Source organism: Sorex fumeus, unplaced genomic scaffold (genome assembly GCF_029834395.1).
Source record: "Sorex fumeus unplaced genomic scaffold, SorFum_2.1 ptg000081l, whole genome shotgun sequence".
Taxonomy (NCBI): Eukaryota; Metazoa; Chordata; class Mammalia; order Eulipotyphla; family Soricidae; genus Sorex; species Sorex fumeus.
In genome coordinates, this window is record NW_026606138.1 from 8,634,021 (window position 1) to 8,644,527 (window position 10,507).

The 10,507-nt window shown below is 42.8% G+C and overlaps 1 protein-coding gene across 2 annotated transcripts; it reads left to right on the forward strand.

Moving 5' to 3' along the window:
* Nucleotides 1-905: 905 nt before the first annotated feature.
* On the forward strand, nucleotides 906-10,270 carry LLPH (LLP homolog, long-term synaptic facilitation factor). Of its 2 annotated transcripts, XM_056130812.1 has the most exons (4): nucleotides 959-985; nucleotides 1,983-2,133; nucleotides 3,496-3,704; nucleotides 9,440-10,270. In XM_056130812.1, exons 3-4 carry the CDS (start codon nucleotides 3,503-3,505, stop codon nucleotides 9,607-9,609), a joined length of 372 nt encoding a protein of 123 aa, XP_055986787.1. In that variant the 5' UTR covers nucleotides 959-985; nucleotides 1,983-2,133; nucleotides 3,496-3,502; the 3' UTR covers nucleotides 9,610-10,270. The 2 variants fall into 2 exon arrangements, with proteins under 2 accessions (XP_055986788.1, XP_055986787.1); XM_056130813.1 differs by lacking the exon at nucleotides 1,983-2,133 and having other exon boundaries at nucleotides 906-985; nucleotides 9,440-10,269.
* Nucleotides 10,271-10,507: the final 237 nt, after the last annotated feature.

Genomic DNA, 10,507 nt, shown 5'->3' on the forward strand with positions numbered 1-10,507 from the left:
ATACTATGCAGCTGTTAGGAAAGTCATATTTGCTTTTAACTGGGTTGGCTGTGTACAATGATGGTTGGAGGGATTGCTTGGGATGGACGATGTGTGCTCTCAAAGTAGATAAAGGACTAAACATGATGACCTCTCAGTACCTGTATTGCAAACCACAATGCCCATAAGTACAGAGTAAGAGGGAAATTATCTGCCATAGAGGCAGAGGGAGGGGGTGGAATGGGGGGGAGGGATACTGGGGACATTGGTAGCAGAAAATGTACACTGGTGGAGGGAGGGATGTTTGATCACTGTATGACTGAAACGCAATCATGAACGCTTTATAACCATAGCTCACAGCGATTCAATTTAAAAAAAAGTTTAGCTAGAGGAAAAAAAGACAACAGTATCTGGAACTTTTTATTGACTCTAAAGAGGCACTATGTGCCCCCACCCCCATCCATTTTAAGAACCCCCACACTCCTTCCTCCTAACATCCCCCAAACGCGGTAGTTTATGACATATATACTCATGAGGCTGTCACCCAGGACGGGAACACTTGGGCTATTCGGCTGCTGGGACCACATGAGATCTGCAGTGGACCTGAGGCAGTTCAGGGCCGTTGCCAAGAACGCTGACCTGAAGGCCGGCTCCGGCCCTTCCCTGGCAGCGTCCCTGGCCAGGTTCACGCCTCGGTTGGGATGTCGGGACTACCATGCCCAAGCGCGCGAAGCCGGCCACGCTGCTCCCTACTCTCGCCCGTATGCTCCAGCGTGTGCTCCACACCTGAATCAGGGCCCCAGGTGAAACGCAGCTGCACGCTGTGCAGTCGCTGCAGTGGCAGGACGTGCGTCAGCTCGGAGCTCCTGCAGACCCGCCCCCTCGCGGCCTTCCGGGGTACTTCTGCCCCGGCGTGCAGCGCGCGCGACACGCCGCCGGAAGGCGGAAGCGCAGGGACTTCCGGTGGCGTGAGCGGCGTGCGGCGGAGTTTGTGAGTTTCTCTTCGGTAAGTTCTTGACCTCCCTGGGCTAGTGGTACGAGGGCATTTGGACTTTGTCCCACCGCCCGTGGGGACCCCCCCCTCGTTCCTCCGTGGGTAGGTTTTGCTGTGGTCAGGCATCAGGATATTTTCTAGGCCAGGGTCCCCCTTGGTTTTGGTGGTGGTCCATAGGCTTCCCAGGCGGCGTGAGAATGGAATCCTGTCTGGTTCAGTCCAGCCAAGGTTAACCGTGCAGCTCAGGGCTGCTGACCACGAGCCCTCCGCTCTTCCTCTCGAAGAACTTGGGCTTGTCGACAAGGGCACGGGGATTTGAGATGATGGCGTGCCCCAAACATCACTTCGCTGGTCATCCATTCATCAACGTAGACTTAACCTTTGTTATCTGCAAACTGTCTCATGCGTTGGGCTGTCCGACCTATAGAGTTGTTTGTGAAAGCGATTTATGAGACGGCGTGCCTTGTGTGGTAGCCCACAATCCGTTGTGGGCGTAGAAAATGACGTGCTTCACGCATAGTCCTTGCAGATTTTAATTACTGGATTTTGAGGGGGCCTCACACCTGGTGATGCCTTGGGCTTATTCCTCATTCTACATTAAGGAATGAGGCCAAGAAATCGAACCCGGACCGCGTGCAGTGCCAGCGCCCACCCGCTGTACTATCACACTGGCCCAAACCACTTTTTATTTGTGATTCGTTTTGTTTTGGGGCACACCTGGCCGTGCTTCCTTGGAGATATTATTCCCACTAAAGATATTATGCTTTCACTTAAGCGGTTACATTAGTGCCAGGTATATGGCATTAATGTGCAGTTTCTGCACCTCTCAACCCCTCGAGATGCCCGTTTTGGGGGGGGGCAAAAAATGTTTCATCGTTATATGAAGTATATGAAGCATTTCTTTAAAATTGTGCCTGTTGGGACGAGAGTGATAGTATAGCGGGAAAGGCACTTGCCTTGCATGCAGCGTACCTAGGTTTAATCTCTGGCACCTCATGTGATTCCCCAGAATGCAATCAGGATTAATTACTGATCTCAGAGCAAGGAAGTATTACCGAAGCACATGTCCATCCCCGGCCCCCCACCATGTGAAAAACAGCAAAAAGAAAATATGCTGTAGAAAGAAAAAGAAGAGCCTCCTGGGTCAGAGGAACTCTGAGGTATGGAAGGGAAAGAGCAAGCTTTTAGAAAATTAGATCCCTGATATCGGAACAGCAAATGGAAGGAAAAGTACTATGGTGAACCAGTGGACTTCTCCCCTCTCAAAATCATGTCAGAGATTTACTTAACAGCTTCAGGTTTAAAATTTGTATAAGAGAAGTATTGATAAATTTATACAAACCTCGTCCTCCAAATCAAGACTGTAAAGCAGTCCCTAAAGCTTCCTTCCATTTTTAAGCTGGGTCCTATAGAGATAGTGCAGGGGTTACATCGTGAAGGCGCCTATCTTTGCATGTGCTGCTCTGTCACCAGGTATTACCTACCCCCAGCACTGCCTAAAGTGACCCCTCAATACTGCTGGCCACACTCCAGCTCCCAGTAAACAACCTAAAAGCTATATTCCTCCACTGTTCCTCATTGTTGGGGAACCATGCGGTACAAGGATCAAAGCCTAGGACTCCTGTCACAACCCTTTGGGGGTGCAAGTGGGCACACCTGGCAATGTTCAGGGGTTTCCTGGCTCTCTATTCAGGAATTACTCCTGGCAGTGCTTGGGAGACCATGTGGGATGCCAGGAATGAAACCTGGATTGGCTGAGTGGAAGGCAAGTTCCCTATCCACTGAACTCTGCAGCCTTGTACCAGGTTCTTAAAGCCTATTCTTTACCCTTTTCTACATGTACTTGGTTGTTGGCATGGGTGGAGCATGAGATGAAATTGAACTTTAAGGTGGGAGGATCCAGGTTACAAATAACCTTCTGGATTTAAAATGTACATATGGAAGTCATTAAAAAGTCCCATGAAAGGATCTTAAGCTTTTGAAAGCTCATGCTAACAGTCTTTGGGAGGATTTAGAGCTGGGCTAAAGGATGAAGAGGAAGTGAGAATAGATTAACTTGAAGGGGTATATAATGAAAGTAAGGGTGAGGGTCCCTGTGCATTTGGTAGAAATTCAGAGAGTTAAAAGGCATTTATAAAAAACATTCTAATGTAATATATGGTAATAACTGTAAGGTGATAATGGTTTGCTTTGGAATGGGGCATTAAAATGACTTCACCTTGTATAGGAACTCCAGGACCTGAGAATTGGCTTGACTCATAATTTGCCATTGATGTGTGGCATTTAATTTGGTACTGTATTGTTGTTGATAGGGGAAGGAGTTTTAATGTGTATGCCATGTTGGAGACTGTAGCATAATGAACCTCAACATAAGTCACACATGCCGTTGTAAATCACGAGCAGTGAAAGTTTTACTTTCTACGTGCTATTGTACAGGATGTCTTTTTACTTGATTTTCCAAGGACTTGCCTTTTTTTCAATAGTAAATATTTGTTTTTGAACATATGCTTTGAACCTTTTAGATCAAATATGGCCAAGAGCTTGCGGAGTAAGTGGAAAAGGAAAATGCGGGCTGAAAAAAGAAAAAAGAATGCCCCAAAGGAACTCAGCAGACTTAAAAGTATTCTTAAAATAGACACTGATGTTATAATGAAAGATGTTCAAGAGATAGCAACTGTGGTGGAACCCCAAAGTTGCCAGAAGATTGAATGTGCAGTAAAGGATGAAAAAGGTGAGTTTATGTACCTTATTTTTAAAAAGGTACGTTGACTTTCTTCTGTGATACTCTTCCCTTTTTACGTCCCATTTTGTGCTCAGCTGTGTGTATTAATGTACAACTGGAACAACTATTCTGTGTTTTACTGTCAATATTGTGTTCAGTATGTTACTTGAAATATCCAGCACTTATAAAATGGGCTTTGTGGCTTTGTTGCATAAAGTGCTTGCCCAGCAATCAGAAATTTAAACTCTGGTGCAATCACATATGCCTAGGTAGTAAAATAAAAAGGCTTTGGTGCACGTGTTTTGCACGTTTACAGTAAGGCTAGGATAACCTGTGATGGTTGGTAGGTTGCATTTTCAACATACATCATAGTTTGTGATGAGTTATATTGGAGTATAAATCTATTTTAGGTCAAGAAAGATCTGGTTTTTGTTTTAGCTTATTTTGAGGTCTCTAGGTACTTCTGTCTTAATCATCTAAAGTTGGAGGTTTTGTTTATATTTCAGAAGGGGAAAAGGCAATAAATCTTTACATCTGAATATACCACTATGGTAGCAAAATGTAGCACTCAAAAAACCCAGGCTTTTAAAGGTTTATTTATTTATTTATCTATTGCTTTTTGGGTCACACCCGGCAATGGACAGGTGTGATGCACTGGACTGACTCGTGCACTCAGGAATTACCCCTGGCAGTGCTCAGGGGACCATATGGGATGCTGGGAATCAAACCTGGGTCAGCCGCTTACAAGGAGGCAGGTGCCCTACCCGCTGTGCTATTGCTCCAGCCCTTAAAAGTTTATTTTTGAGATACGCAATCAAGGAAGAGACCACCATTCCTCAACCTTCAGGCCTAGAATTTTTCTTTTCTATTTTAAAAATGGGGCATGCTGGAGTAATAGCACAGCAGTAGGGCGTTTGTCTTGCACGCGGCCAACCCGACCAACCCGGGTTCAATTCCTCTGCCCCTCTCGGAGAGGCCAGCAAGCTGCCGAGAATATCTCGCCCTGACGGCAAAGCCTGGTAAGCTACCCATGATATATTCGTTATGCCAAACATAGTAACAAGTCTCACAATGGAGACATTACTGGGCCTGCTCGAGCAAATCGATGAACAATGGGGGGACAGTGACAGTGACAGTTGTTTCCCATTGTTTAGTTGCATCCCCAACCAAAATGATCATTTCTTTTGATCTTTTTTTACTTCCAGTTAGCTATTTTCCCAGTCTTTACGAATAAAAATTTCAATTAGCTCTTCATTTTAGCTTCACAAAAATTAGAGGCATCATCCTCATAATCACACTAGCCAGATCTATCAGAGTTTGAATGACTAGTGTTTCACTGTTACTAATGTTCTTTCAAAGGTCAATCTCTTGCTTTTGTTCTGATTCTTGGCCATTCTTTTATATTGTTTGGTTTTTGGACCACACCCAGTGATGCCTAGAGGATTCTGTGGTACAGAAATGGAGCCCAGGACTATATATGCAAAGTGTGTGCATCAGCCACTGCGCTGTCTTCCAGGCTGCTGAATTCTGTCCACTTTTTTAAGGGTCTTTCTACTTAGCAATGTATCTTTGCTACTGGATCATTCAAACCATAATAAATGTGTTCTTGTATGTTCTGTTCCACTAACAAAAACCTCTCCCTTGATTTCTCTCAGTCTGCTTTTTTATTTCATCTTTCTGACGAAGTATAGCCTTTATTACATTCATGATAGCCAATAATCACCTATATTTCCAAACATTTTTTCATCCTAAAAGGAAACTCTGTGCTTCTTAGTTTCTTTTCTTGCCTTCTCACAGCCTTTGATAACCACAGTTATGCTTTCTCTGAATTTATTCTAGATCATAAAATGAAATGAGGGCCTCAAAAGACAGTTCAGTAGGTTGAACGCATGGTTTGTTTGTATTCAAGAAACCTGGGTACAATGCCTGACACTGCGTGTGCCCCTTAGCATAGAAGTGACCCCTAAGCACCACAGGATGTGGCTCCAATCCAAGAATCATACTGGATGTCACCATTTGTATCTGATTTCTTACATTTAAATTATTGTGTTTTTGTTTTGGGGGGGTGGCTGGAGCGATAGCACAGTGGTAGGGCGTTTGCCATGCAAGGCACCGGCTGGACCGGGTTCAATTATTCTGCCCCTCTCGGAGAGCCTGGCAAGTTACTGAGAGTATTTTGCCCACACGGCAAAGCCTGGCAAGCTACCTGTGATGTATTCAATATGCCAAACATGGTAACAACAAGTCTCACAATGGAGACGTTACTGGGCCCGCTCGAGCAAGTCGGCGAACAACAGGAGGACAGTGCAGTGCTACAGTGTTTTTTGGGGTGCTCAGGACTTACTCCTGACACCTGGTGAACTTGGAACTATATCGGGTGCTGGGGATGGAACCTGAGTTGAGGCAAGCACCTTCCCCACTGTACTCTCGCACCAGCCTCTCAGGCTCACACAATTGTAACATCTGTCAATACTTTTTAAAACTCTAAACCACATTTTGATCATACTTTCACTGGTTGCTGGGTATCAAGGTTGCTTCCATTTGCCAGCTTTTATAAGCGGTGCTACTGCAGACATTTATGTATGAATTATTGTTTGAAGACATGTTTTCAGCTCTGGATATATACTTATGAATGATTATTCCATTACACCATTTACTTTCACACCAACAATTTTATTTTTGCATGATGGTTTGCAAATTTCACATTTCACTATGATTTTCATTTGTGTTTCCTCAGTGACTGGCGATGTCGCTCATTTGTCATATGGCTTGTTGACCATTTGTATTTCATCAGAGAAAGATGTATCTAAAAATCCTGTACTTGTTTTTTATTGGATTAAGAGTCTTTATTCTCTGTACTAGACTCCATTCATTCTTGAGATTTATTTTGGGATTTATCCTCTACTGTTTTCTGTTATTATTATTCTTTTTTATTTCTCAACATTTTCATGTGACATCTTAGATTGAGTCCTTGTCCTGCTGTTGTATTTTTAACGTACAGAAGTTTTTCTTCTCTTTACCTTTTCCCTTTTTTAATATCCCAATGTTCTTAATTGGCATATGTTGTCTCTGATCCCTCTTAGTGTATTAATTACCGTTCATTTTATGTGCCCTGTGTATTGTTTTCTGGGTTGTCTCTTGGGTTTTTTCCCTCCTACCATTTCTTTTATATTCCTTTTCCTAATGCCTGGTATTGCTCCTTATATTTAAGGTAGGCACGAAAGTGATGAACCTTTGCGGGGAGGGAGGACTTTTTATCTGTTGTCTTACAGGATATTGGATCGACCCTAAGAAATGTAGTCGTGGGAGATTTCCTATATCAGAACTTATAGGTCTTTTATTGTTCTCAGAGAGGAATCCTCTCGTCTCCTGCTGGGGGTAGTGTCGACCCTCATTGTTTAGTGTTTCTAGAGCAAAATGTGAAAATCTCCATTTAATAATCTACCTACTTTGAATATTGATTTCTCATCTCTGCCATTAAGTTTGTGCTTCTTCTGTTCTTAAAGCCATCCACACAGTTTTTAAAAATATATATGGGACCACCCCCCAACGGTGCTTAGATGCTGGGGGCCACTAGGGCCATCTCTGGAATCCTTCTCCATCCAATTTCTTAGGCCTTTTTTTTCCTTTTCTTTTCTTTTTGAGTTACACCTGGCAATGACTGGAGGGTTACTCCTGGCTTTGCACTCAGGAATTACTCCTGGAGATGCTCAGGGGACCATATGGGATGCTGGGAATCGTGCAAGGCAAACACCCTACCAACTGTACTATTGCGTCAAGCCCCTTTAGGCACCTTTAGGCCATTTTTATACTGTTAGCATATCTTCTTGAGTATCTCCAAAATATATGAAGAAACTGTTTTATGTTTATTTTGTCTTAAATCTCTTGCTTAAAACCACTGTACTGGCCATTTTGTTCTTCCAGGTCTTGCCAGATTAATTTTTGTTATGTTAACCAATGTGCCTTACGAGATGATAATTCAGATTATGCCATTCTTGTGCTTAAAACACCTCTTTTTTTTTTATGAGTTTACCAGTGTACCAGATTCATTTTAATCTAGTCCTTGCACTTTTTAAAGACACCATTTGCTATAGACTGACATTTGTTTTATTTTCTCCAGCAGTATGTTGTAACATGATGTGGGTATGTAACATATTTGCAGTGCTCTCTCAGTTCAGAGAGCACCTGAAAATGATAATTCAGCTAGTTATTGAATGGCTAAAATAAGCCAGGCACTATTGCAACTACTTTAGAAGTGGTGACTATCAGAGAAATGACCTCCATCCTACTGGGATATACGATGTATCAGACAGGAGACAGAATGAATTATAACGTCAGCTATTAGAGATAATGCAAGGTTTATATCCTGGTAAAATGACAGTGGAGGGGTATTCTGACATGGCCTCATGTCCTAACATGGTCTCACTGCACTTCTGGATCCGTCTCTTGTTAGTAAGGCCATTTTCTGTGTGAGAAAGAGGCAGCACCAGGATATATTCAGGTCTTTGTTTATGGTCTGCTTACTGTGTTACCTGTCTCAATTGTTCTTAAAAGTTTACTTCTTAGATCCTGTCCAGTAGTGGGTGGGGGGGGGGGGCAGAGAGAGAGAGAGAGAACACACAGCTCACTGACTCCACTCCCTTATTTAATTCTAGAAAACTCTTTTTTTTTATTGTTTTGGGGCCATACCTTGCATTGCTCAAGGGACTGTATATGGTGCCCAGAATTGAACCCTGGTTGGCTGCATGCAAGATAAGTGCTTCATCTGCTGTACCATCTCTACCCTTTTGTATTTAGAACACTCTTATTATGAAAAATAGTCGTTTAACTCACATGTGCTCAGAATCATGCCCATTCTGTAATGAAGTACCAAAGCTGTACACACTAGATATTTCATTTTTGGGGGGGGGGGGGGGTGGGCGGTCACACCCAGCGATGCAGAGGAATTACTCCTGGCTCTGCACTCAGGAATTAGTTCTGGCGGTGCTCAGGGGACCGACCATATGGGATGCTGGGAATTAAACCCGGGTCAGCCGCATGCAAGGCAAACACCCTACCCATTGTGCTATCACTCTATCCCCTAGATGTTTCTTTTTTGAAGGTCTGTTCCAAAGAGCAGCTGTGACTAAATAGTTCAGGGCTGATTTTTCTCACTCATGACCCTTTTTCTCCCAAGAAAAATTTTTTGCGATCCCAGTATACAGGTATATAAAATAGGCAGAGAAATCAAACATTTACTGATAATAAATCATAAAGAAATTTATCTTTAGAGGTGTATGGTTTTTTCTGACCCACATTCTGTTAATACAGCTGTATGTGGTATTGTGACTCACAATTTAAAAAGCTAGGAAATAGATGATATCTTGATTTTTTTTTTCTTCCTCGTTCTTCCTGTTTTCATGTTTGTTTTCTATTTAGGCCCTGTGATATACAGGCTTTTAAGAGTGAACAGCATTTCAGTATTCGATGTTCTGTCTCCAGACTCACGTCTCCAAACTCACCACCAATAGAGCATCTCTCCACTATTTTCATGGTTGTAGGAATACACAGCAGCATGTGAGATTACATTGAGTAGATTGTATGGAGTTTCCAGACCCTTGTTGATAAACATTCAGAAAATAAGGGATTTTTTTTTTCTGCCATACCTTCAGATTACTCTCTTCTCAGTGTATTAATGTACCTTTTCACAGGGTGATTTTTTTTTTAATGCATGATGATTAATAGCTTTTCCATTTTTAATTCAGATGACATGAAAATGGAGACTGACATTAAGAGAAACAAGAAGAGTCTTCTAGATCAGCATGGACAGTACCCTATCTGGATGAACCCGCGGCAGAGGAAAAGACTGAAGGCAAAGCGAGAGAAAAAGAAAGGCAAAAGCAGAGCAAAAGCAGCTAAGGGTTTGGCCTGGTAGCCTCTTAAAATACTGAGAAATACCATATAGGACAGTTCTTTGATAGATGTGTACACTGATTTCAGCTTCTACCAAATGAAAACTCTGGTTTTAACTTGACCTTTTTCTTCAGTTCATAATTTCTCACTTTTTTTGAAACTTGAATAAAAGGTTTCCTTTGGTGAATGAAGTCTATATTGATATTGTAACTGGATACGGTCCAATATACAAGTCAGCAAAATTCTATCCTGTATTAGTGTGACTTTTTTGTTCTTAGTACAGATAAAACATGTCACACTGACAGACTTGAGCGAACTAAAATTTTGAAACTTAATTTTAAAATATAAAAATCTTTTCTGGATCAGAAAGTACAGAGAGTAGGGTGCTTGCCTTGCACTCAGCTGACCTGTGTTCAATCCCTGGTACCCCATATAGTTCCCCAAACCTGCCAGGAGTGATCCCTGAGCACAGTGTGGCACAAAATTTTAAGTCTGTAGCTGTGACCCTGGTTTGAATCCTAGCATCATGTATGATGGTCCCCTTACTATCCAGCACTGTCAAGTATGTCCCCCTCCCCTACTCTGGATCTTGTAAGTAGTAATATTTTGGAGCTTTGATGTCCTCTAATTAAAAATAAAAGACGTTTTATGTGTGGTATTTGAAGAGCTTTTCTTTAATAAACTTTTAAGGTTTCCAGTAACAAAAAAGACCGATTCTTTAATTGTAAAAAATCTTTGAGGACGGCCAGGGGATGGCCCCAACGGCTCTTCCCCTGGCCACCCAGGGTTTTTTTTTTTGGGGGGGGGGGGGCGGCCTGGGCCCTGGGGCAGACGGCTGGGGAGGAAGCCCGGAGGAAGCAAGGGTCAAGTCGGTTGATTGATCAGTTGCCATTTATTCCATTCTCCCCACTTATCTGCCC

Coding starts and splice junctions, on each gene's coding strand:
- LLPH (XM_056130813.1), top strand. CDS start 3,503: ATGGCCAAGAGCTTGCGGAGTAAGTGGAAAAGGAAAATGCGGGCTGAA. Junction 3,705..9,439: donor TGCAGTAAAGGATGAAAAAG/GTGAGTTTATGT, acceptor TTTTTAATTCAG/ATGACATGAAAATGGAGACT.